Consider the following 27,990-nt stretch of genomic DNA (forward strand, 5'->3'; position numbering starts at 1 on the left):
ACTATCTGGTTTACTTTCTTCCGTAATTCAGACTCCATTGTGTCCAGGAACCCTTCAAATTCCTTCTTCAAGTCCTGAATTTGTTTTTCTTTATCCACCAGATCCTTGGAGAACTTTGCCTCGAGAGCGTTGTGTTTTGCTTTCCAAGCGTTCTCGCTCTGTAGGAATTCACTTCCTTTGGTGCTCAGAAGGTTTGTGGTCTCTGCGAGTTCCTGAGTGATACTCTTGTTTTTTTTGCTGAGACTGACGATCATTGTGTCCCTCTGGTTGAATTCGTCCTCCATCTGTTTTTCTTTGCTCTGCCAATTTTCTTTATCAACAAGATCCTTGGAGAACTTGTCCTGGAGAGCGTTATATTTGGCTCTCCAGGCATTCTCGCTCTGTAGAAGTTCAGTTTGTTTGGTGCTCAGAAGGTTTGTGGTTTCTGTGAGCTTCTGAGAGATGCTCTTCTTTTCTTTGTCGAGACTGACGATTGTACCGTCTCTCTGTTGGACTTCTTCCATCAACCCGCTCATTTTCTGTCTGTGTTTAGCCCGCTGCATTTCCAAGCTCTCTTCAAATCCCTTCTTTAAGTCCTCCACTGTTTTGTCTTTGGTCTCTTTATCAACAAGATCCTTGGAGAGCTTTTCCTCGAGAGCGCTGTATTTTGCTTTCCAAGCATTCTCGCTTTGCAAGAGTTCAGCTTCTCTGCTCAGCAGCATATTTGTTGTCCCTGTTAGCGTCTCAGAGAGAGTCTCATTCTTTTTGCTGAGAGCCAACAGTTCAGCCTCCTTGTCCCGGACGTACCCTTCCATTCTCACGTTTGAATGTATCACATTGTGCCAGACACGCTCCCTTTCTCGCAGTAATACATCCCTCCACTCCAACATATTGCGTATATCTGTTCCCATGTTGTTGATCTGCTCATTTGCACGATTGAGCGCATTTTGCAAATCGGGGATGGTTGCGGGAGGTGCAGGACAGACCTGTGGACCATCAGCTGGTCCATCTTCTCCTACTGAGGTCTTTCTTGTATCCATGGCACGTCTGTAGTTGTGCGTAGAAGATTTTGGTTTCTTTAGTAGACGTCGGTTGTCTTATCAGACTTCAGTTGTCTTAGCAGACTTCAGTTGTCTTAGCAGACTTCAGTTGTCTTAGCAGACGTCGGTTGTCTTAGCAGACTTCAGTTGTCTTAGCAGACGTCGGTTGTCTTAGCAGACTTCAGTTGTCTTAGCAGACGTCGGTTGTCTTAGCAGACTTCAGTTGTCTTAGCAGACGTCGGTTGTCTTAGCAGACTGTAGTTGTCCTTAGCAGACGTTGACTGACGTTTCTTGTCTAAAGAAGATTTCGTTTGTTAGCTGATTTAGCTGTAAAATTCTTCCTTTGCTTGCAGAAATTACATCTGTAGTTCACCGGTCAAAACAATTGAACAAGTGATTGCAAGTGGAATTGGTTCTTAAACTTTCATTCTCTTAATTCCATCACTGTGACATCACAGGCGTTAGCTCCACCCACTTTTCTCTGCATGTGATGTCACATGAACTTGAACATTCTGATTTTTTCTGCTGAATTTAAAAGTGGGAGGGGCTACTGAAACTGTCCTGAGAATAACAATAAATACATCATATTCACAAAAATGAATGACCAAAAGATTTTATTTTTTATTTTGTAACAAATAGTCAAATTGAATGACATGGAATAAACTTGAATACATTTACAATAAAAGAGCAAACAAACTGTTTTGTAGAGCGGGTTGTAATTTCTTGAAAACTCCCTCAGACATGAATCAGATTGTGTTCATACAAATTTTCCAGTGTTTTTTTAATATGTAGTTATTTAAGTGTAAGTCAGGATCGAAATTATACTATGGCCATGGCACTTACATATATCAAGTAAGCCATCGAGACAGTTTTTGTTTTGTATAAACTATTAACGGAGAAACCCGGTAGAGTCACTACAGCCGGACGTGGCTAACACTGATTAGCTGGGGCAGTACGGTGGAGACATTCAAAGGTCTTTTTTATCCGGTAAATACTGCTCATGCTAACACCAAACCTCTGCAGTAGCATGAGAAGAGTCCCAACACATAGCACAAAGCGACAAAAACATAGTTAGTGAACCCAGAGTTTATTAAAAGTGTTTTGAAAGACTTACCAACTGTCCATTCAAGTTAATTAACAAATGCAATTCAAAAGGAAGGAGCCCATAGATGCTTTGTTTTATGTGTAGGGACTCTTCTCATGCTACTGCAGAGGTTTGGTGTTATCATGAGCAGTATTAGTGGTTAAAAAAGCTGTTTTAAAGCCTTCCCCGTACTGCCCCAAGCTCATCAGTGTTAGCCACGTCCGACTGATAGCAACTCTCCCAGATTTCTCTGTTAATAGTTATTACATGAAAAAAACTGTCTCAATGGCTTATTTGATGTATATAAGTGCCGAAAAAGACCATGAGATGATTTTGCACCGGAATGCCGCTTTTGGTGCAGCAACTCGGCCCTCACCTGCTACCTTGTAAACGTAGCCATCTTGAGAATCCATCTGAGCCCGACCCCAGCTTTCCTGCCAACCGGCGGCTGCAATGTCCACTTGTCCAGTGTGAGACACCTCCCATTAAGGCAAAAGTCATAAAATGCTTTGTGGAATGGCTAAGCAAAAGAAAAGAGGTCAAAGTGGTCTCCATGATGACAGACCAAACCATGATGAGAAGAATGTGGCTGATTTCAAATAAAAGACTACAAGCTGTTCCTTTGTCATTAGTACATGCAATGAAAGGTTTTTATTCAATTTGTGAAATGTTCTTTTTTTTATATTTTCGTTACTATTATTCATGAAAAGTGCCTCAGCGCTGCCTCAGAGCACAAATAAACCGGCATCAACAAACCGCCTCCACAGACATCAACAGAAACACTCTCGGTCTTTCTCTCTTTGAGCTACTACTCTTTCAATACATCTGCTGTGCTGAGATTCATGCATTCTTAAAGGGTTCTGATAAAAGCCTCCTGGAATATATTCTTTCTGGAATAGTTACTGTACTTGTTGAAGGTTGTATTTGCCACTTTTTGAGCAGCAAAGTGCAAAAACGTTGAGTGGTACGAGAAGGACAGATGGATCACGAGCATGCAGTATTAAATGTGCAGGGTGAACAGGTGACCCAGCCCTCACCTGGATTCTGCCCTGAACCCTCAATTTATTGGCCCTGAGAATATTATGTCTCTTTTGGTGATTCGTCACCGGGGACAGCACCAGGGCTAAGGGTTATAGAGACAGAGACGAATAGGAAGAGAGAGGCAGTAGGTAAAGACAGCATACTTGGGGGAACATGCAGGTAAAACTAACCCAAAACTGTCATGCTGACGTACTACCCGATTATTCTCTCCATGCTGCTGAGGAGAATATATCTTTGGACCATATTTGAGATCAGTCAACCTGACAGGCAGCAAGCAAGTACAGTTTGTAAAGAATGCGCTGTATTGTGCAGTGATCTTAGGTTTGAACGATACCAAGGGCTACAGTGCTTTTAGACTCCCAAAATCTGGTAAATTATAATAATCATAACACCTACATGTAGTCCAAAACCAAATTAGTTGAAAAAAAACTGTATGATATTCATATGACTGATTAGACCAAATTGGATAAAAGGTCTAATTGTAGAAGTACGTGTTCTATGTCTGATCATAAAGTAGGTGGAGCTGCAATATAAATACTGTGAAAGTATCAAAACACTCAATCCAAAGAGAAATGCACACAGCCCATACTGAGAAACTATGACTTAAAATGAGCTGTTGGGACTATACTACAAAGTATATGCAGTATTGGTAGAAAAGCTGCTACAGTGTCATTCCCTGGCTGCAATGATGGTTGGGAGCCCAGACAGGGTTTCCGACTCTTCAAATGAAAGTGGCTAGCACAAGCTCCAAAAGGTGAGTCTCAAAATTACGGCATGCGCTATTTTGAATATTGATGACGTTATTGCATATTCATTTACATAATGCTTAGTGGTTGTATCGGATGCAGCAAGGTAGTGATCAAGAGGTCACAGTCATAAACAGTTATATACTGTAGAAAAATCTAGAAATGGTCACACAGTAGTCAAATCCACAAGAGTCCTTCGACAGGAACAGTCATTTTACCTCAAGGAACATAGGAGTGAGATCGATAACACTCATGTATCAAGGAAGGCCGACATGGTTGAGTCATGAAGGACGGTCAGCAGTGTCTGTCAGATGGACTCGTTTCCCCTCCCGCCACCAAGCAGGCCCAGCCCACCCCCCACCCCTACTGTGTGCCTGTGCAGTGCTGCTGCACAAGAGGAGAGAAGGGGAGAGATTCAGCAGCCATGGACTCTGAGTCTGACTCTGGCTCAGACTCTGAGCAGCATGCATGGGAATGAATTACAATATAATATATTTGAATATATTTATTTTCTCTTTCTGATCTGATCTGAATAAGTCGCTTAATGTGTCATTAGTTGCTTTTTATGAATAAAGTCATTAAGAGGGTATGAAAAGTCACTAAATCTAGCAAGAAAGTCTGGGCCGGCTCAGTGGTTAGAGCATGCGCCCCATATGCAGAGGCAAAAAGTCCTCAACGCCGCAGGTTCGACTCTGACCTGCAGCCCTTTGCTGCATTGTCACCCCCTCTCTCTCCCCATGTCCTATGTCTCCTGTACTATTATAAAGGCAAAAACGGCCAGAAAAATAATCTTAAGTAAAAAAAAATCTAGCAAGAAATTCGCCAAGTTAGCAACACAGGTACAGAAAACCTTGACACGCTCACCGATCAGAGCAGTGTTGCTGAAAACCCAGAAGTATGAACCTAAAAATTAGCATAATGTGGAACCTTTAATAAAACACTTATAGGGTTCTTGTATTATTTTAATATTTGACCTTAATTTGCTTGCTGCTGGTGATTAGCACAAGTGTGAAGAGGACTCAAGTGTACCTCTTGGCTTTAATGCGACCTAATGCTTGAGTGGGTGTTTGCTCACCTGTGAGAGAGTGATATTATAACACATTAGAGGTAAATTCAGGTTTAACCCCCCACATGCAGTCCTGGGACACATTCGGTCCTAATGGTGCCATAAGAGGACTGTGCATGGACACGCACGCACGCACGCACGCACGCACGCACGCACGCACGCACGCACGCACGCACGCACGCACGCACGCACACGCACACACACACACACACACACACACACACACACACACACACACACACACACACACACACACACACACACACACACACACACACACACACACACACACACACACACACACACACACGTTTTGCACAGGTCAGGGAGAGAGGAAAGGAAGGATTAAAGCATTATGCAGCATCATAGACTGGAGAACATAGTGTGTATCATAGAAATAAAATCGCATAGGGCAAGCTCTATCTCTGTGCATGCACAGAGTGGGAAGGCCGCTGCCTTAAAATTGTTGAATTTTGAGAGTGTATGTGCACACATGGATACAAACACACACAGGCTTTGCACAACAACACTATCAGACAGAGCCAACATCCATAACCAGAGATTTACCAGTGGATTTTAAAAGGAAGAACAGTGTGTGTGTGTGTGTGTGTGTGTGTGTGTGTGTGTGTGTGTAGAGCAGAGTGGGCTTTGGTTTAATCCAAACATGAAACACAAGATCTCCCCCCACCACACACACACACACACACACACACCCTCTCTCTCCCTCTAAGTGTGTGTGTGTGTGTGTGTGTGTGTGTGTGTGTGTGTGTGTGTGTGTGTGTGTGAATTTGCCTCTCTCTCTCTCTCTCTCTCTCTCTCTCTCAGTCTCTTTTAGCGTTGCGTAACAACTTGATTATATAATCCCAAACATATATGCATGTCCACGAGCGCTAGAGTGCATGAAGCATGCAAGAGCATCAAACTGCAACGGGGGAGGAGGATGAGGAGGAAGAAGGAAAAGAAAAAGGTGAAGAAAGGACAACATCCACAGCGCTGTGGCTACATTTCGTCTGAACTAGAGCTCGAATGACGTCACACACTGAAATCACACATGTACTCCTATAAATCATGTTGATGTGAGATCACCTGCAGGTGAGCAAAGAAAGTGACATGTTTTATATTATCCGTTTCCTTAAATAGTGCAAGGTGGCAAGCAAAGGATAATGTAATGAAAGTCAAATGATGTAATAGAGAGCTGCAGTGATGACGTATTTTAGTGGACTGGAAATCCAGTCAAACAATAGACCTTCCTAACTCAAGGGGTGGCAGCAACGCATGCATTTCAAAATACCACTGCATGCTATTGAACGAGGTGACGACTTCAACGGGGCTGCACTGTCGTCATCGGTTACACCTGCCCATAACAGATAGTACGATAAGACTGATGAGCTGGGATTTTCTGACGGTTAATGAGCTCCAACGGTGCATGCCAAGAGGCAGCTGCAGAGCAAGTTGAAGTTTGCTAGCGGTGCGTCCACAGTAGATTACCAGGGTAGTATATTAGTTGGCAGACCCAGAAGTTAGCATCGCCCAGGGTTTCCTTGACAAAATGCCAATGGGACCTTTTCTTTTATTTTTGGATATTGCAAAGAAAAAGCACTGTGGCGAACAAAAGCTTATGATACACGTTTTGTTCAGTAAGATAATCCCCACAAATGAACACTACCTTTATGATATGATATGATCTGAAGTGTAAAGGAAATCGCCGTAAGTAAAAAGCTAACTTTAGTCTCTAACCGAACTATACCACTCAATATCTTATGACGTGATGACATTTTGTAGTCTCATTTAGTCACTTGTTAGCAATTGCCTTTTTAAAGACATGTAAAAGCTTCACAATTCACAAGTGGGGTATTTACTGATGCAATTTATCTCGTAGAACAAATCAGCCTGTGTTTACCACAGACTTTGTTTAAGGCATCTAACCAAAAACCCATTAAGAAAAAAAACCCACTGACTTTAAACGAGACGTGCACAGTTAAGGCCGGAAATAGATAAATCGTCAATGTTATAAGAGTTTTACCGTAATACAACAATCTGAAAATGCAACATGATCCATGCTAGCATGTTTAGCATGATAGCATTTTCCCAGTAACACATTAGGCTTTTAGCTCGGTTTTGGTTTTCACCAACACCTAGGCAAAATATCTAGGTCTTTAGCTGCCTGATGTCTGACTTTCTCCACCAGCAGCAACTCTGCCACTGTGTGATAGCATATAGAATGACCACTCAAGGTACATCCTGCTGGTGTGATTGCATACAGAGTTGATGGAAAGTGGCTGCTGTGAATAGATGCAATTTCACCTGGGGCTTATACCCTGGTGCCTTATACAGTAAACCTACAGAAGAAGAAACTTGATTTTGTGGTCAATTCTTAATCAACAGTAGGAACACCGAGTCACTCGACTAGGTCACAACTGTTTGCTGTCTTGGCTCCCATAAGGTGGAACAAGCTCCCCATCGACATTTGGACAGCAGAAAGTCGACACATCTTCTGCCGCAGGCTAAAAAACCATCTCTTTCGACTGCACCTTGGCTAAGAAGATCATATATATTTATATATATAAATATATATATAAGCACTTATATGTAGGACTCTATAGATAAGCTTATTTAAGGCTACCGCACTTACTTAATAACTGGCTCTTCTCCTTTGTACCGTAATTGTTGAATGCACTTATTGGAAGTCGCTTTGGACAAAAGCGTCAGCTAAATGTAATATAATGTAGTTAAAGCCTGAGCTGCCACACAAACACATAATTAGGTCACTTTTGAGGAAAATACATAGACTTACATTGATTTCCTTTATAGGCTACTCACCCTAACCAGCCATAAGCAATACAATGACCCAACAATCCGCTTCTTCCCATTTGGGGACATGGTTGTTGTCCCCAGTTGGACATGCTGTATCTGATTGAGTGGTCTTTAGTCTAAAGTGTCAACCCGGTGGTAGCCTAAGTCAGGAACACACTGTCAAACTACCCCACATGCATAACTAGCTGCCTTACGGCTAACGGCCGGTAGCCAACATTGGCTGCTTAGTGTTAATAAACATGGAAGCACAAATGGTCCAGTGATGCACACTTAAAATTCGCACAAAAAATATACTGCTTTCGTTTGGATCATAACTAGTAGTAATATCTTTCACATTGTTTTTTGATCCATTGTACCATAATAATATGAAATAGTGCAGCAATATCCAGTTAATAAATTTACCAGGAACTAATACTGAGGTTTCAATTACACTTTATCATCTGACACAATGTCTTCGAAGACTTTGAAGACTACCTCAAGAGGATAGAAGAACAATAGTGCTCCATTAAAAAACGGTGTGGGAGAACTAAAAGCAGAGACTTAAATCGAGATGACAGTTTGAGAACATTTTACAATCTGAGCTTTTGGAGGCCGCGCGTGCTTTCAGAAAGCATTTCCGGGGGGGAAATATTTAAATAGAAAATAAAAGACAGGAAGAGAGGACGAAGGAGAAAGAAGACAAAGTTAATGCATGTGTCCCTGTGTGGTGTTAGTGTCATTACTAGGGTAAGTAGGTTGGCAGTAAACTTTGAGGCTAAAAGGCAGAAGACATCACTCATACTGACAAACCAGCACACACACTGACTTTAAACACACAAAGACAGGCTTAACTGAAGTATACACACATATTCATACGCATGCTTAACTCAAACACACACTCCCACGCACACAGACAGACCTATGACTCAGTAACAACGTTTGCCTCATCTCCAAACCTTTCTCTATCTGCCCAATTCAATTTATTCACCTCCACCCTCTCTACAACCCTCCATTCACTCATCTCTCTTCATCCTCCCGAGGCTTTTATCATTTTCAACTCCTTCCATTTTCATGTGCCTTCCCCTCTACTCACAAAATTGAGCGTTTTTCTCTCCTCGTTCACCCTTGACTGACTCCACAGGCAGCCCCACCCCCTCTGTTAAGGCACAACTTTCTATCCCAAATACCTTATACACGTTTTTTTTTTAAATCTAACTCTTTTTTCTCTCTCCCCTCATCTCTCCCTGGTGTTGTTCATTCTTTCCGACCTTTTGCCTCAGACTTGCTGTTCAATCCCCAGCTTTTTAAGCTTTAATTTCCATCTGTCTCGGTCATAGAAGCAGTGATTAAGCTTGGAAATCGGCCTAATTTAGTCAAAATGTCCCTTTGCTTTCCTTGGAAACTGCTGATAGAAAAAGGGAAAACAGACACAATCGGGTGTACTCTTCAACTGCATCCTAGCATGTAACAAAACATTGACCCCTCCTGTCCCAGACTTGTCACTGGCATATCCAAGGCCGAGGCAATTGACATGACAGCCGCTCTCCTGTGTGGTTTTGCTCACTGCGGTGCACTTCAGAGGTCACAGATCAACAAAAGAAAAAGAAAAAAGGAAAAGAGGAGAAAAGTGTGGAGAGAGTTGGGAGAAGAAAATGGAGAGGAGAGCGGAGGAGTGCAGGATGCTCTCTGTGGTCCCTCTGTCCTCTGTTCCTGGCCTCCTGTCACTAGAGAGAGAGAGAGGTGAGGGGGCTGGTTGTCATGACGCCTGTTGTCATGGCAGCTGGACTGGGTAATAAACAGGAGGAGAGAAGTCTGTCCATCCGTCTATCCAGTGCAGTGAAGCTGCCGTGGCAACTGCTAACGAGATGCGGAAAATATGCTGCTGTCGTGGGAAGTTTGACTTTGTGTTTTTCATATTTTGATCATCACTTGGATGGAAGAAAGATACGGTTCTCTGTAGTCTGAGGAAAACGTACAACCTCAGGGTTATGAGACCTCTGTCTTTAGGGCAACATGTTAATAAAAGATCAGCATATAAGCCAATGTTACTAAGCTGATGTTACATTAGACAGTAGACTCTGACTGTGTCTTACTTAAACTATGGCACCACCCCTACACAGGAATTTGTTTCCATAGCACCCTTCCAGAAGCATGCCAATTGGCTGAATTTGCTTCCATTTTTCAGTTTTAGGTTTTTGAGGACAAAAACACACAACATCCTGCTTTCTGTTTTGCATTTATCTTGTTTAAAGACAAATACATATTAAGATAAAATCTCTTTGTTGACCAAGAGACGTGTTTGTCTTAGAGATGTCCTGGAGGCTTACTTGGTATCATAGCAGCATTTATCTGTTTAGAACTGCTGTGAACCTGGAGAGCACAATGCGTCACTGTAATGGCTTATTTATTTCAATAAATAACTGAATATGAAATTGGCGTTAATAATAAATGAGTGCCATAAAGGAACTGGCAGAAGAGGCTGAGAAGTCGAGCTAATAGCTGTGGCTGTTAGCTCGTGGTGGCTACGCCAACCAGAGCAGGTATAAGGAGATGTACTGTTGGGGGCGCAACATCAGTGAACAGGGGCTCCTGCTGACTACCCTGCAGCCGGCAGAGATGCCAGACAGGAAGAACATCACCTGTATGTAACACTGACAGCTTTATTTTTTTGAATGATATTAACAGCACCCCAGGGTGCCGCAGTGCCCACTTTACCTCCACCAAGGGAGTTATGTTTTCAGTTCAATTGTCAGCAGGATTACAGAAAAAACTACTGGCATGATTTTCATGAAACTCATTGGATGGATGTAGCTCTATAGCTGTTTTATTGTGTCTGTAATGAATTCTCAAGCATGCCTTTAATACTTCAGTAGGCCAAGAATGAGCATAAAGTCAAATCATTTGAACAGCTGGTGACACAGTTGACCTTTAACACTTTTAATCCACTCCATATTTCAGCTTAATTACAGGTGTAGAAAATGGGATGGCAGTTAATGTAAACCCGCCTAAACACGAGCAATGGGGAAAAAAATGAGGCCACTTGGTCAGTGGAATAAGTTTGTTAAAATATAAAAAGAAAATTCTCAATAAAATTAGACAAACAGTTTAACTAAAAAAGCTGACTCCTGGGGGGAATCCAAACATTAACAATCCCACTGGGGTCCAGCTGTGGGAGGGAATCCTTCTGCTGTGGCAGTGTGGTGAGCAGAGAACCCCGTAGAGGCACATCACCCATTTCATGTGGTCTTTGACTTATCTAACAGGTCTGCAGTCAGTCCTCCTTTCTCTCTGCAGTCTTCTCTACATTCTCAGCTGCTAATCCCCGTGTTTCTTCTTTGGTTCTGATGATTTGTTTTCATCACCGTTTTCGAAGTCCATCTCTGTCTCGCTCGCCGCCGCTCCTTCCTCCTCAGCGTCCTTTTCCGCCTCATCCTCTACCTCTTTCTTTCCTTCCTTTTCTCCGTCCCTCCCTTTCTTCCCGAGGCCCTGTTTGTCCCTGAAGACCTCCACGCCTAACATTCGGAGATAATGAAACCTCTCGTTGCGAGGGACGAACGCTCGGATGGAGGTCTTTCCCCTCCAGCCACACAGCTGGATGGGACACTGAGGCTCCGTTGGGTTACTGACAAACAGAGGGTTATGGCAGGTGTCAGAAAAGGCCAAAAACTAGGACATCACTTCAAAATGGATAATGATATGCATACAAACATTTCAAATTTATGAAACAAAACCAACTTACTTTGGGTTGGGGATGTACTTCAACACAATGCTACCCATTACTGTGGAGAGAATAAAAGATTCATAACTAGAAGGAGACAACTGATTATTCAAAAGCCTTTTTAAATGTTCAACACTTCACCACAGACAGTTTCTAGTTTAACTACAGTTTTCTCTTTCTGGAACTGCTCGGCTTCTCTTGTGAGTGTTTTTGGGTCAGTGCCTTGCTCAAGGGCAGCTCAACACCAGTTCTTGAGGAAAACAGGGCATGACTCATTCACTTTCCTCTTTCATTCTATGCCAGCCAAGCCAGAATCCTTCCAGTCACTAATCCATGAGTCTAACCACCGGGCTGCTTCCAAAAACAACAGTTTTGTTTCAGTTTCAGAAAGAAAGCTGCAATAGTCAAATCTGTGGTAACAGAGCCTTACTTTTCCGACACTGGTGGTTTAAGTTGGAATACATGTATGTGAAAATCTTTTGCTGTGCGTACCCATTTTCTTGGCCTGAGCATGAGCGTCGTCCTCCAGTTTGCTGAGGAAGGGGTTCTCCTGGGTCAGCAGCACTTTGATGTCCTCCACACTCACTCTGATTATCCTGGAGCGAATGTACGGCTGAAGAGTGTAGATACCCTTGTTGGACAGAAAGGAGATGTGGTTGACAATCTGCAGACCAACATCATAAATCCAGATTCTTTACAGTAACATCGTGGATATTTAATCATGTAAAGTTTATTTAGAGTGTGAACTCGGCTGCCAGGCGCCCATGTTATTCAGCTGTGTTCATCCCCCCTTTGGTGAATAGAGCGCTGCAGGGATGACACATTTTTGTAGGCCGATGCGGAAGTTTGCATGACACTGGTTCCCTTGATAAAAATCCAATGCAATTTTTCCCCCGTGGGTTTTGGATTATGAAAGAAAATAAGCTCTCTGGCAAACAAACGTTCAGAACACGAAGACATTTTGTCCAGCAAGATAGTCCTCACACATGAACACTACTTATGATTTTTCAAGCATAAATGCAATCGAACAGAAGTAAAAAGCTAAAGGCTAAAACCATCTACACCACGGTCGCATGACTTTAATGTCACCATCACTAAGCTGACATTGATTGATGTCTCAGACAACTTCAGTCTCATTTAGTCACTTGTTAGCAACCTCCTTTTTAAGACACGTACAAGCTTCAAAATTCACAAGTGGGACATTGACTTACTTATTTTAGATTGTGGAATAAACACATTAAAATCTCTTCAGTCTGTGTTAACCATGTATAAAAAAAATTAACGTAGCCTCTCTGTCGATGTCCGTTCTCTCAACTTGATCCAATTGTGAGTCGCCATCTTGTCAGACTTTGACTCCACCTCATTTCCTTCTCACCAAAAAAGGGCATCGATGTGACCTTATTTCAGGCATATAATCCAAACCCATTGGCTTTGAGACGAGGGAAATGGAAGTGTAAAAATAATAATTCACTTCTGCATTGTAGGACTCATTCTTGCAGCACTTTTTGCAGCAATGATACAATAACAACAACAACAATAAGCTGCTTTTACAATGAAATTTAGTATAAAATCAAAGTCGTGGAAATATAAGCCATGCACATCACATCAGATCACATGCATCACTTCAAATCATGAGGTTCATTTGCATACAAAAAGTGGATTGTGTGGATTGTGTGAAAATGGGCAGCTAAGGTGTGAAGATTCTGAGAGACTGTCATGTTTTCACATTATTCCATTAACAAGATGCTGCTCAACAATGAAAAAGTCTATTTACAGAAAATGATTCTCTCAGTAATGAAGATTTAATGTGTGATGATGAGAAGTAATGCCCTGGGTGTGTCTGTGCGTGTGTGCGTTACCTCCTGAGCCAGTCTGAAGGCACAGCCAAACTCCTCTCCATCACTATTGCGGGACCACACCTTCACCCCTGTGTTAATGACCTGAACAAACAAACAAACAAACAAGCCTGCTTACATATTGCTCTTTACAAAAACAACTCATTGATTCTAAATTCTACTGACTTTAACGGGACTAATTAATACAACTCCTGAAAAACATGACCAAGGGTAAATTAAATGAAAATAAAGAACTAATGATGTTTTTGTGTGGTCTTGTAGTATTACTGGTAATGTTTTGTAATTACTGATGTTCAGAAAACTGCCTTGCTCAAGGCATCCACTGTACAAGATATTACAGAAGTGTGGGTAAACACAGTGCAGCTGGTCTCTGGTGTGGGAGGAAACTATCAAAAGCAAAATTCAACAACACATTGGAAATAAATATGCATGAAGAATTCTTTACTAACCAGAGAGGAGTAAAAAAGTACAATCAACTTCCCTTAATACTCCAACAGGAGAATACTAAGGTGGTAGAAATAGAGATGAAATTATCTTAATATTAAACTATTAACACCATTTAAGATAGCAAGAGAGCAGTTCAAATCCTGAAGCGTTATTGCCACACAGAAACACAAATAAGGGCGCGCTCACACTATCCTCCCGGACCGAGACCCGGACTTTAGGGTACTTGTCCCCCCTCCCTCTCCCCCCCGCGCCCCAGCCCCGTTTGTACTCACACTACCTGGGCCTCGGCCAATACTTCTTGCTGTCCATACGCCTTCAAGCCGTAACACGTCACACGCATTGATCGCGTGTGTGTGGCTTTGTTTACAAATCTTTCCACAGACCTCGGAGTTTTTGTGCGTCTTGTCGACTGTTTTTGAATATTTTCATCCGACCAAATCTGCAGTAAACACAACGTGAACCTTTCACCACCATTGTTGTTGTTGTTAAATGTCCGCGCATGGTCCGTCCTTCTATTTACATGTCCGAACAGGCGGACATAACGCTACTGCCGTAGCGCTCGTGCTCGTGCTCGTACACGTGCGCACGCTCGTGCTCGTACATGTGCAAACGGCTCCGCTAAAGCCCACCTCTTTCAAGCGGGCCGTGGAGGGCCAGCTGGCCCCAGTTGAGCGCGGAGCGGTTGCGCTCACACTACTTAAAGGTACTAGGCTTTAGCTGAAAAACCGGTTTTGGCCGCGGCCAAAAGGACAGTGTGAGCACGCTATAAGACGGTTTCTCTCCCAAGACTTCTGTTGTTTGATACATCCCAGTGTTTATCCCAAGAAGTTGGACACCATCATAGTATTTTTTATATGGAATTTCAAAAATGGACAGAATATCCCAAAATCATCTTGTTTGAATATAAATCAGTAGGATGATTTAGTTTACCTCAACTCAAATTATATCACTGGGCAGCAAACCTAAATGCCTAATCCTTCTGGGGCAACTGCTTGCCTACAGGGCAAACTCAAGTGAACAGACCCTCGTGGTTTCAGGCTGAACTAGCTTCATGTGGCAACACATCTCTACCAGACAGTATTTTTTTTCTATCAAATCTGTGGTCTGAAGACAAATTTAAAACTCAGTTGGAGCCATAGACTGTATGGTTGGAACAGGAACTTGACTCTCAGTTCGGCAGTAGTGTGAAAGAGAATCCTGGATATCATCCACCACAGTTCAATAAATCCTAGACACGCCTTAATACAATTTAAGGTGGCACACTGACTCCATTGTGCGAAGGCTATATTTCATGCCATTTACCCAAACATTTCTCCCCTATGAGACAAATGTAAACTAGAGGTTGGGACACTAACTCATCAGTTGTGGTCCTGCTCTACGTCCTCTAAAGTCCTTCTGGCTCCTTGAACAATATATCAAAAGCATTCAACAGAACTATAGCTCCAGATCCACTTCTTGCCATCTTTGGTTCAGTAGCGGTAAACCCATCTATTGAGTATTGTGGGCAAGAGGGTCTGTTGCTGGCTTAATGCCTTATTTTACAATCTTGGAAACCAGAAGTTAGTCCTCTGTTCCAACAATGGTTCAGATATCTGAGACCTATATAACATTTGGAGAGATTGCGTTGCAAGCTGGCCAATAAAGATACTACCTCCTTGAGGATATGGCAACCCCTCCTTGATAAATGGCCGACTCCCTTCGATAGATCTGTCTGCACTTCAAAATGCAGCCAGACAACTGCATCGTGATTATCAGTTCTTCCAATTATACTGTCTGTAAAGTCATTGACCACACCTTGTAATACGCTGTTGTTTACTCATCATGGTTTACTATTATTATTTATTGAGGTTTTACCCTGACTTGGATGTAAATATAATAATCATTTTTTAACTCTTAAATTGAAAAAAACAAAACAAAAAAACTATAAACATTCTAAAAAAACAGCCTAAATGCATAGATTTTGTTTGTGAGGAGTAAAAATCCGCCCTGTGTTACAATCACCACATCCAGAATCTGTAATAATGTGGAAACATGCAACTCACTGTGGTTTAGCCCAACAGAATGTTACTAATAAGTGAGAAGCATCAAACACAATGAGGAGAACAAAGAGACTGAGACACACACATTGCCACCTGTGCAGGTGCTACAGGGTGGAGGACCAGGGGATAGGAGAGGGTCCCATCTGACACACACACACACACACACACACACACACACACACACACACACACACACACACACACACACACACACACACACACACACACACACACACACACACACACACACACACACACACACACACACACACACACACACACACACACACACACACACACACACACACACACACACACACACACACACACACACACACACACACACACACACACACACACACACACACACACACACACACACACACACACACACACACACACACACACACACACACACACACCTAATTTACCATAGCAAAGCCAATGTTTGTATCCAAAACCTGGCCTGTGCACTCTATGACAATGCTAACGCAGTTTGACTACACTGTATAGTGTGACCAACAATAGATGTACTGCCTCCAGGAAATAATTGATTATTGATTTGTTGTAGTTATTTGTATCGCATTTCCATACAAGGACATCATTTGTCGTCATCATGGCTTTGGATGTTGATGATGATCTAAACACTGTTACACAACTCACACATACACACCTTCATGCGGTCGCTGTTATTGAGCAGCACGTTGCGGAGCTCTTTGGACACCATGTACAGGTGTCTCTTCTTACCCTCGTGGGTCCTGGTCAGAACGTTGAGCTTGGGGAAGTTGGGTGACATATCATAGAAAGATCTAGAGAAAACGGGAGGAAAAAAAATAGCATTGCTTCACCAAAAATACTGAAACTGGTTTTTATGTGTATAGGACATGGAAATGATCAGTTAAGACCAAAGAATTGTGATGAGACAAAACTGTTTTAGAACGTTGCAGGTAAAAGCTGCAGCGGTGTGAACTGACCCGTCTTGACTGGTTTTAGAACGTAAAACACGTCATCTTTTTCAACATCCAATCAAGTGTTAGCAAAGTCCTCTGTTCAAGTCACTTCCAAACTGTCAGCTGGTTGAAATGAAACAGGTGCAACATACGTGCGAGAGAGAGACAGAGAAAAGAGGGTCGAGCGAGCAATACAATGAATAGGGAGAGGGAGCGCCGTAACAAAAGAGTATTTTTGCCATTTTATCAGTACTAGAAATGCCAATGTAGCATATATATATATAGAAGAAGAAGAAGAAGAAGTACTTTATTAATCCCACACGGGGAAATTGGATTTTTTCACTCTTATTATTATACATGTTACACACACAGACCCAAAATACACACATGCACAAACAGGGCCTATACATGCAATTAAGGAGAGATGTTAGAGCGAGGGGGCTGCCAGTGACCAGCGCCCCGAGCAGTTGGGGGTTCGGTGCCTTGCTCAACAGCACCTCGGAAGTGCCCAGGAGATGAACTGGCACCTCTCCAGCCACCAGTCCACGCTCCATACATGGTCCACATGGGGACTTGAACCAGCGACCCTACGGTTCCCAGCCAAGTCACCTATGGACTGAGCTACTTCCGCCCAATATGTGTGTGTGTGTGTGTTTATGCAATGTTTTTCAAGCCTTTTTATTATATAGGACAGAAAGGAAATGGTGTTAGAGAGAGAAGGAGGGAGACGCAGCAAAAGGCTGCAGATTGGAGTCGAAACTGCGGCCACTGCGATGAGGACCTTCAGCCTCTTTACATAAGGTGACTGCTCTAATCACTCATTTATATTTTATAATGCTACAAATGATATACAGCTATGAAAAAAGCCTTAAACGTCAGAGGTTAGAACAGAAGTACAGAGAGTGGTTGCTATGGAGATGATACACCGTCTCACCTTTGTTTCATTGGTGGGAAGTGGCAGGTTTCAGAACTTTACATACCTGCACATTGCGAGTAGTTGCAAGTTTCAATGTCACGAGAATCAGGAACGGGCATTGTCCAGAGTTTCTCCCCTTTCTCACGTGCAGCACACAACAGGAGATTGCCGGTGTCAGGCACATTCTCATTTACTTCAAATACTCCTAGATAATGTAATACTACTAGATGAGGGGTGGCCCTGGGTGTTAGAGAGTGCAGGAGGCAGGACATGTCGCGGATTAACTTGAATTTGTCTGACAATTTCAGTGTCAATTAAAGACAAAGTTCCTGAATCTTGTTGTCTTTCAACTTACACATATTGGTTGCCATCTTTGTGTAGATCACCCTTCTTCTTCTTCACCCTTGGAGGTTGTTTTCTTCTAGTTTCGGCGAGAATTGTCATCAGTGCGCCCACTCACTTACCATGAATACTCTCTTACACAGACTTTGTACTCAGGAGCTGGCAGCATTTGATGTCCAATCAGACCGACTCAGACATTTGCGTTCCCACATACAGCTACAGGATAATGTCTAGATCATTTTAGGTTTGCAGGGTGAAAGGAGCAAAGGAGACACTTACTGTATGGAGGTGAAGACGGGGTCGTCTTCAGTAAGGAACACAAAGGGGTCTTCTTTATAACCAAACAGCTTCATCTTCTTAGATGCTGGAGGCCTTAAAAAACAGAGGAAACATGCATGCATTCATTCATGACTCGTGATTTACTTACCAATATACACACTGTATATTACATATCCAAATACACTATTTGCTAGTAGTAATAGTAATAATAGTTTCAATAAAGCTTTCATGTAGAAAAATCATGTTGTAAGAGCTTTTAATGATGACTTGGCTGATGGACCACTTCAGGACCACTGATGGTTTTGTTAATCCGAAGAGTCATTTTTCCTTTAAAGCAATGACAAAGGCTGTGCAGTTTTCCATTTTTTTTATTAGCTAACCACACCAACATGACTCACCCACACACTCTATCTTGTTTAGCAGTGGTCTGTAGGGCAAATGGAGCTCCTTTGGGTGCCTCCTCTGCTGCCTCCTTGTCTACTTTTCCCTCTGGGCCTCCCTTCTCCCCCTCCTCGGCACCACTCTGAGGGAGGCGGGGAGCGTCTGCGGGGGTCGAGGCCGCTGGGGAGCCTTCAGTCTGGGCCGCTGAGCTGGACGAGGCGTCCTTCCTCAGCTGGATACGATGGGGAGGGAGGTAAGCAGACAGTGTAGAAAGAGAGAAAGAAGTCCCAGCTGCGGTTAGTAACAGGTGAGTGACACAAAGTGTGTGCGCGTGTGTGCGCGTGCGTGTGTGTGCGTGTGTGGGAGGGGGGGGACACACTGAAAATCTAATCATACAGTAAGTGTGCATGTTTGTGAGGAAGTACCTTGGGATATCTTTTGTTCCAAGGCATCACATCTTTTTTCACCAGCACAGCCACAAAGAAACCTCCAGTGTTCTGGTGATGTGGTAGAATCCTCATACTGACATTAAAATACACACAAAAACAGATAAATCAGGACTTGGAGTTTTATGGTGCCACCTACTGTGAGGATAAACAAAATGATTTCTTCAGCATTGAATAAAAAAAATTTGCTTAGACAACGTGTGACAATGGCGCCCTCTGCTGGACACCATCGTGCCAGTTTGAACACCAAATTCAAAAGCTGCAGAGGAGAAATTACATCATCCACCATTAAGCGAGAGTGCAGGTGTGTACATGTATGTGCATCCGTGCAGACAGTGTGTATGTGTGTGCAGAGCTGTGCCAAGAAAAAAATCAAGACACATTACTCAGCTAATGAAGTTGGCATCGGTGAAAAGAGAAAAGATTGCGTGCGTGTGTGTGCTCGTGTTTCTCTGCTTTCATGAAAACAAAATACTCAGAGGAAGATAAAAAGATGAGATGAATAGCTAAATTAAAAAAAGGGTTTGGGGTGGAAAGTGTTTCATCATGCAGAATGGCTCTTCCTTTTCTGTACACTATAAAAACTTCACCTGGGGAAACATTTTATTAGAAGGATACATTTTTTCAGAATCACCCCCTTGTTACTGAACTCCAAACCAAAAGAATATGCTGTGATTGTTTTGGCAGGCGCGTTAAACAAAGCTTCCTGCTCTCCCTGCTCATTTGTTTTGGCTATAGAGCCTTTAACTGAAGCTATTACAACCAAGCCATATATGGTCTAAGAGCGCACTCACACTGTCTGTATGTACCATGCCCCGTGCTTTAGGGTACTTGTCCCCCCCTCCCTCTCCCCCCCGCGGCCCAGGCCCGTTTGTACTCACACTGCCTGGGCCGGCCAATGCTTCTTGCTGTCCATACGTCATCACGCCGTAACACGGATTGATTGACGTCATCGCGATGCGTCGCTTTGTTTACAAATCTTTCCATAGACCTCTGAGTTTTTGTGCGTCTTGTCGACTGTTTTTGAATATTATCATCGACCAAATCTGGAGTAAACACTCCACCTCCGCATCACACCAAGGTGAACCTTTCGCCGCTATTGTTTTAAACGTCCGGGCATGGTCCGTCCTTCTTTTTCTATGTCCGAACGCGCACATAAAATGACGTTAGAACCGCTGTAGGCCTCGTGCTCGTACACGTGCGCACGCTCGTGCTCGTACATGTGCAAACGTGCTTTACAAAAGCCCACCTCTCCCGATAGGTCCGTGGACGGCTAGTGAACCGCGTCTCACACTGGTCAAACAAACACGCACCGTACAGATGGACAGTGTGAGTGCGCCCTAAAAGGTTTGTGGGTTAAAGCCCCATACACACCAACCCAACATCAAAGAACTACTGGTGACGAAAGCAGACTGCAGTCTACGTTTTTCAAAAAAGGGAAACCCTGAAGACAGAGGTCTGCTCAAGACACTTGTTATCCTTTTAGCACAATAACAATAAATCCCCTTGTGCTAAAGAGCTTGATGGCTAAGAAGACTAGGGACAATGGCAGCCTCCGTACTTCCAGCTCCTTTGCTTGGATCACAACCATTTTCACAGTCTGGCTTAATTTTGTTCTCAACTACACACATATAAACATCTGGCAAAATACTCAAAACCAGGTGCTACCTGATGTTACCACTTGTTTGCTTTCCATCTAACGTGCTCTTGACTTCCGCCGTTTGTTTACTTTCTTCCATTTCCATTTCTCTTCTCGTGCACAGCCAATTAGAGTGATTTCTCTCACGGATGGATTCTGCTGTTGATTCTATATGCTGAATTGGCTAAAAAACTGCTGACAAGGGGCGACTAATGCCAAGGGTACTGAACACACCACAATGACTAAGATGATAGACGCTCATCATCGATCAAACATTGACGAACAGCCATCCGTCGGTCTGGTGTGTCAGAGTAATGAGAAAGGCCTGTGCTTAGAGACCAAAATGTCAAAGACTCCTTTGCATTGTTTAATAACACAAACCTTTAATGTGCGAGTATGTACATACCATCTCTCCAGATGCATGCTAGCGAGTTTCTCTGGGTCTGTTGGCGGGAACATGGTGGGGCGGATCTGTGTGTGACGACTGCTTGGAACCTCAGACCAGTCGGCGTACCACTGTCCCTCTTTGGTCATCAGCTACAGAAAAAACAACCGTTTCAGTTTTTGAGCCAATCAGAATTATCCAAAGCCAGAACAAAGACAGACAATATTGTGTCTGATTTGAAGTTGAAGCACTTCCATGACCTAAACACTGTTTTCCTTTATGGTTTCTTGGTCGGCTGTTTTTTTGTAATGACCAAACGTTCCAGTACCTTCCAGGAAGTGACTCCAGGCATCCACTTCAGCCCTGGCAGATCAGCTGAGCCGTCGGCGAGCTCCAGCGCTCCTGGCAATGGGGATGGGAAAGACATTACAACGTGGCAGAAAAAGACTGAAATTTACATCTAAATATAATCACTCATACAATTTATCCGTGGATACATTTAGTGGCTCAAAAGTGAATTAAATTGTGATGTTGGCTCTACAGCTATTCACCTCAAGTGCTCCAACTCCTCTGTTCTGTATTATCTGACCAGGTTTACGATATAAGAGTTAAAGACCGCCATAGCTGGAAGAAAATTAGACATTCTTCCATGGGAAGTGTGAGATCATAACAGAAATGTTCTGTGTGTGCCAATACAATATGTCTTCATCCGCATAACGCAGAGTCACACTGGAGACTCATCTTGTTTTAGTTACACTACAAAGGATTTTTCAAATGATGGGGATACCTATGACAAGGTTTCATAATCATTAACAGATTCCAGTCTTGTTTTAAGTGAATGCTTGTTTTCATACCATCTCGTACTTCTACTTGAGTTTCAAAGAATCTTATATAAACACCAGTCAACTCTGACCCTCTGGCTCATATGTGCTGTGCAGAGGATTTTGGATCAGAATAGTCAGAAAAGCATGCTGGGTTGCATATTGACTGGATGCAGTAAGACATTGTGGTATTTTTAGCCTGCTGCATTTGACATATGATGTAATGCGATACACTGAATATTTTTCTTGCATACTAACAGTGAATATGTAGAATTTAAATTCCTGAATCCATCAACAGTACATGTAATCAGGGCAGAGACTTTGACTGTTTACCACAGCCAGAAATAACAACCAGAAGTCAAGAGAATAAACTGGAAATAGAACTTTAATTTGAATAAGTCCAGCACTTATTGCTTAACTTGTAAAGCCCCGCAAGTGTTTGTTACCTTCGCTCTTCTCCAGCAGTGCTGCGATGACAGCTTCGTCCTCTATAGGGTTGAGTGAACAGGTGGAGTACACCATCCTCCCTCCTACGGCAAGCTGTTCAACTCCGCGCACTGCGATACGCATCTGGAGCCTGGTGAACACACACACACGCTGTAATACTGCCAACTTTTTTAATTAGCAGCAAAAGAACCCACTCCATTTTCCTTGTCCTTTGGTCAATTTTGGTCAATCACACAAGTGCATGGATGCATATGTTGTCAGGAAAAGCACAAACACCCACACACACACTCTCCCCACTCACCCGTGGAGGTGCAGGCTGTTGCTGGTCGTCCATTTCTTCCACACGTCTATGTTCTTCCTCATGGTGCCGTCCCCGCTGCAGAACACAGAGCGGACAACAGCACCAGTCAGACAAATTCCCGGCTTGGCCCCCGAGGCGCTGAAACCACCAGAGATCCCTGACACTTCTGACTTGACTACTCCTCTCAGGGCAAAAATGTCTGCCAAGCACAGACTGTCTAAACGCTGGGCTTTAGCTGACTGTTCACATCACTGCTGCCTGCACGCCTGCCTCTCTCTGTCTTCATTACTGCTATTTTGCCCTCTCCCTCTGTTGTGTTTGGCAGGGGCTCCTGGCTTCAGCCCCACAGCTGGCTGAACTCAGGCACCATTTGCAAACAAGCGCAGTTCAGTTTTGGCCAGAAAATGACACTGTCTTTTAAGAGGGGGAGGATGTTTTACCACTAATCCTGCACTGAAACACTAAGAACAAACATTATTAAAAGCCATTTTAAGGAGCTGTAAATGCATTTGACGTACAGGTTGAGTCTCCATCTGTCCCACAAAATCTCTTTTCCAGCCAAAAACCCACACAGAGAGCAGAGTTTATTAAGCATATTTCTTTCTTTATCAACTTCCTCCTCAGATTTCCAAACCCTAACTCTCCTGCAGTAATGTGATACTGGTGATGTAGACACAAGCCAGATACATGAGGCAAAGGCCTGCAGTCTTTGCTGACCTGCAGGGCACGTCACACAGGATGCGGTCGTAGAAGAGGATGTCCTTCTTTCCGTGTAAGTCGATCTTGAGCGTGGGGATGCAGGAGGCGTCGTGGTTGACCACCATGATGCAGGGGCTGTTGAGACGCTTGGCTTGATGCACAAGCAGGTAGCAGCGCTTGTTGTCCACGTCGTTGGCAATGACGAAGCCCTCTAGGGGGTAGAAGAGTGGGTAAAAGTTAACTACTGTTAAATTGACAGGTACTGCAGATTGACTTCCTAGGTTACTTTGTACAGTGTAGTATAGATACTGGTTTATATTCACAGATGCCCTCTGTGCTTGATACTTACAATAAGTCAAGAGTTGTTCCAATACCAGTATTGGAAATGCCTCCCATGCTGCTAAAATGCTGGTATCATACAGATTATTAAACACGTGCCTCACCTGGAAATGGTACATCCATATCAGAATGGAGCATCTCGATCAACTGGGCCGTCTTTGACCCTGGAGCTGCACACATGTCCAGGATCTGCACAGAAACACATGCATGTCAACACTTCACAACAAGATCATCTGTTTTCAAGCCTCAAAACGTTTTACAAGGGGGCACAAGGGTGGAAAAAGAAAACAGGAAATGCATTAAGCCCTGACTGACCTTCTATTTTTTACCTTCAAAGAGGGCAGCGCTTTTACCTTGTGGTGTGACTCAATCTTCAGGAGGAGAGGAGGGATCATACTGACAGCTTCCTGTCGGCTGATGTTACCCTGCAAGTGCAAACGCAAAAATTGATGCTCGTCCATTCATTTCTCTGATGACTTCTGACATTTTGTTTTCCTTTGTTTCCTCCAACTCCCTATCCAGGATTCATTTTATGAACACGGCCAATACGAAAAAAATGCAACGATACTGTCATAATTTAACTTCTTTAATCCTGTTCCAATTGCCTTTTTAGGGGTAGATAAAAAGTCAACAGTATATGCCACATAGAAGTAGTGTACAACATCGGAAAGACGGGAATATTAATTTGAGATGCAGCTCTGCACTGTGTGTCAAGTCGTTCTAGTCAAATATATAATAAACATTGTGTTTCGGTTAGGCGCCTGTTTAAATTTGGAAAGTTTAAACTGTATAAGGGCTTGAAACATTATGATGGAAGTATATGATGCTGTTTTCATGCTCATTAAACTCACCGGCCACTTTATTAGGTGCACCTGTCCAACTGCTCGTTAACACAAATTTCTAATCAGCCAATCACATGGCAGCAACTCAATGCATTTAGGCATGTAGACATGGTGAAGACGGTGTGCTGAAGTTCAAACTGAGCATCAGAATGGGGAAGAAAGATGATTTAAGTGACTTTGAACGTGTCATGGTTGTTGGTGCCAGACGGGCTGGTCTTAGTATTTCAGAAACTGCTGATCTACTGGGATTTTCACGCACAACCATCTCTAGGGTTTACACAGAATGGTCCCAAAAAGGGAACAGACCCAGTGAGCGGCAGTTCTGTGGGCACAAATGCCTTGGTTTAGCCAGAGGTCAGAGGAGAATGGCCAGACTGGTTGGAGCTGATAGAAAGGCAACAGTAACTCAAATATCCACTGGTTCCAACAGAGGAATGCAGGAGAGCATCTGTGAACGCACAACACCACCTACTTTCTAGCAGATAGGGAACAGCAGCAGAAGACCACACGGACACTTTACTAGGTGCACCTGGTGCTTAATAAAGTGGCCGGTGAGTGTATGCCTCATAAGTTGATTCAGCAATACCATTTGTCCCTCAGATATTATGTTAACCCTTTTTGAGCACTCGATAAATTAATATAAAATTGTTAAAATCCCTCGAAAATACCACATTAAGAGATGCCGACCTTGGGGGACAGCATAGAAAATCCTTGCTGGGATTTCAGGAATTTGCTCAGAACCCCCCTTACGATGGGTCATTCTATACAGTGAGGGTAAGTTTTGAAAAATAGTCTCCCTACAATGAGATGGCAGCTATGGGGAGTGACATCATCACACATGAATACAACTGGGCTCACTTAATCCACAGCCGTCTCAGCTTTCCATTCAGATCATATTTATGCAATTCCAAGAATGTTTAGAGGCCCGCGTATGCAGAAATATTCAAATAGATTATTTTAGAATAGGTGAAAACAACACGTGTACTGCATGACAATTTACGCATTATAAGTACGACAGTCGATCAGTGGCAGGGCGGAGCACTTTTGTACCTAAGCGCAGGGATACGGAAGTTGTATTGTTGGGAAAATGGTGTACTGTAATGCTGTGAAAATATTCTATAGAGAGTGTTCACTTACACTGATGTAGATTATTTTAGCCTTTATTAGGTGGCTAAATTACATTTGACTTACTTACATACTTAGAAAGGAGCTAAGCAATGTAAAGCAGTACATTGCTTAGCTCCTGGGCCGCTCCTCCTTACTGCTTCTCCAAGCTGGGGGCACGCAGGCCGTCATGTACTGAAGGTAATACACCGACTATCGATAACTACCTCATATAAACCCACTTCAAAATTCCCTAAATATTTATAGTTAAATAGTTTGGTTTGTGTTGACTCACCGACTCAGTCTCGCTGACCAGAAACTGGTGGAACTTCTCCAGCAGGGGAGACTTCCTAATGATCTTCCTGCTCATGTTGGTGTGCCAGGCCTGCTCATCAGGATACCTGGAGGACAGACGCCGTGTACACTGAGTTTCTAGTTTGAATCTGTGTGTTTTTATAGCCTTGGGCAAACCATGGGATCTCACCAGCTCAGAGGCTGCGGTGCCTCAATCTTCTGGCCGTCGACCTCTACCTCTTGAATATCTTTAAAGTATTTTTCCTTCAGGCAGTGGAGGATTTCCTTTGCATGGCTGAAATGAGACAGAATAGGGGGAGAAATTGGGCATGCAGTAAAAGAAGTAACACCAAATACTTGCATCGGGCAAGCAGTAATCCAACATTATAAATGCAATTATTTCAAATCAGTGTCCTTTTTACAAGCCTACATTGGAGCAAGATGATGCACGTGTGCAAAGTTGTGTGTTTACTCAGACAAAAAAAACTGTCATTAATTTCTTACTCTTGCACATCCATCATCATACGAATTTTGTTCAAAGGCACTTTTACCAATTGCAGCTAAATAACAAGGTGTAAGTTCCTCCCACAGATTAACACCTTCAATTAATAATTATCTGTGTTTATGTGAGGAAGAGGTTTGCAAGATGTATTTGTGTACTGAAAAATATAAATTCATAGGCGACAAATGTACAACAGACAAAGAGAGTACAACTTATAACACACATTTCTTTTTACAGCATCTTGCGTGGCTTCGAGGATGACACTTTTTTTTTTTTTTTTTTAAACAGACAAGACCAAGAGTCTGAATCCAGGTTATAAATCTGTCCGGCTCACCTCTTGTATCCAGTGATGCGGATGGTTGCTGGCAGCGGTTCCCTCATTGCATCCATAAACTGTTCAAACTCTCCCACAGGCACCAGGCCTTGCTCTGTGTAGTAGTGCTCAAACAGCTTATTCTCCTTGACGATGTCTGCATAGCCAGCTCCCCAGCCCTGAACACATGGGTACATGGTTATTAGAATGAAAATACGAGTCACATTATCTGCTAAATATTTGATAACTGCCTTTAAGTAGCCTGTGCATTTGTGACATAACTACTAAATGGAGATGCAATCTTTTATATGAAGACAGGTTACATTAAATGTCAATTTAATGTTGTATTGCTTATGGTCAATGGTAAATATCCTGAACACGTCATAAAACTTGCTATATTTTAGTAAGGTATAATGATCCATTCGCCATGTAGTAATCCACGAACTCACTTCTTTCTTCACGGTGTTTTGACTACTGGGTTTGTGTAAGAGGTGGAACCAATGTCTGTACCTGTGTACACACGGCCACATAAAAGTAACACTCACGTCTAGTGAAGCCCTACAATCCCCCCCAAGCCAAAACACAACTGCACCTTTCTATAACAAATGGTCACACAGTTTGTAAATAGTCAAGTTAACGGTAGCTAACAGCTGAAGCTCTGTAAACCTTTTTGCAGCTGTTTAGCGGCATGCTAAGTTTTTATAAAGATACCACATGAGCAATATAACCGTGTTGGTCCCAGCTCCTTCCGCATAGTGAATTAATATCAGCGAATAACGGTAATGTGTGGCCTGACTGAGCACTTCACCCCTAACATTAGCTAAAGTTGCTGCAGCAGAAGTGTGACTCTTACAGCCTGGTCTCTGTCGTCCCTGCCGGTGTGCTGGCCTTTCTGCCGCTGCCTGCTTCTTTTACCCATGTTGGAACAGCAAACAACTGTGAAAGGAAGAGATACAAAGCTGCAACTCGGATGCAAAGTGAATCTACCGAGCTTTAGAGAATGAACTGCTATCATTCATGTATGTGACTGCTATGCTGTGTGGCGGAACCTCGAAACGTGTTGCCTCTGACGCACGTGAATCAGGACCCCTCGCGGTGGCCTCAAAACCTGCCTGACATTAAGTAAAATATATTTGAGGCTGTTTTGTTTTTTTAAATATATATATTATAGCAGCGAAACG

The 27,990-nt window shown here is 43.0% G+C and overlaps 1 protein-coding gene across 1 annotated transcript; it reads right to left on the reverse strand.

Moving 5' to 3' along the window:
• Window positions 1-10,680: 10,680 nt before the first annotated feature.
• Window positions 10,681-27,828, reverse strand: nsun2 (NOP2/Sun RNA methyltransferase 2). The gene is made up of 19 exons (XM_083925726.1): window positions 27,663-27,828; window positions 26,831-26,988; window positions 26,185-26,289; window positions 25,996-26,101; window positions 24,108-24,179; window positions 23,859-23,943; window positions 23,434-23,626; window positions 22,717-22,791; window positions 22,415-22,545; window positions 21,476-21,549; window positions 21,169-21,299; window positions 19,103-19,199; window positions 18,695-18,909; window positions 18,297-18,389; window positions 16,483-16,618; window positions 13,327-13,407; window positions 11,960-12,098; window positions 11,489-11,528; window positions 10,681-11,371 (listed from the first exon to the last, which is right to left on the reverse strand). Exons 1-19 carry the CDS (start codon window positions 27,822-27,824, stop codon window positions 11,065-11,067), a joined length of 2,400 nt encoding a protein of 799 aa, XP_083781852.1. The 5' UTR covers window positions 27,825-27,828; the 3' UTR covers window positions 10,681-11,064.
• Between the last annotated feature and the right edge of the window lie 162 nt (window positions 27,829-27,990).

This window comes from Echiichthys vipera (assembly GCF_963691815.1).
Source record: "Echiichthys vipera genome assembly, chromosome: 13".
NCBI classification, from domain to species: Eukaryota; Metazoa; Chordata; class Actinopteri; order Perciformes; family Trachinidae; genus Echiichthys; species Echiichthys vipera.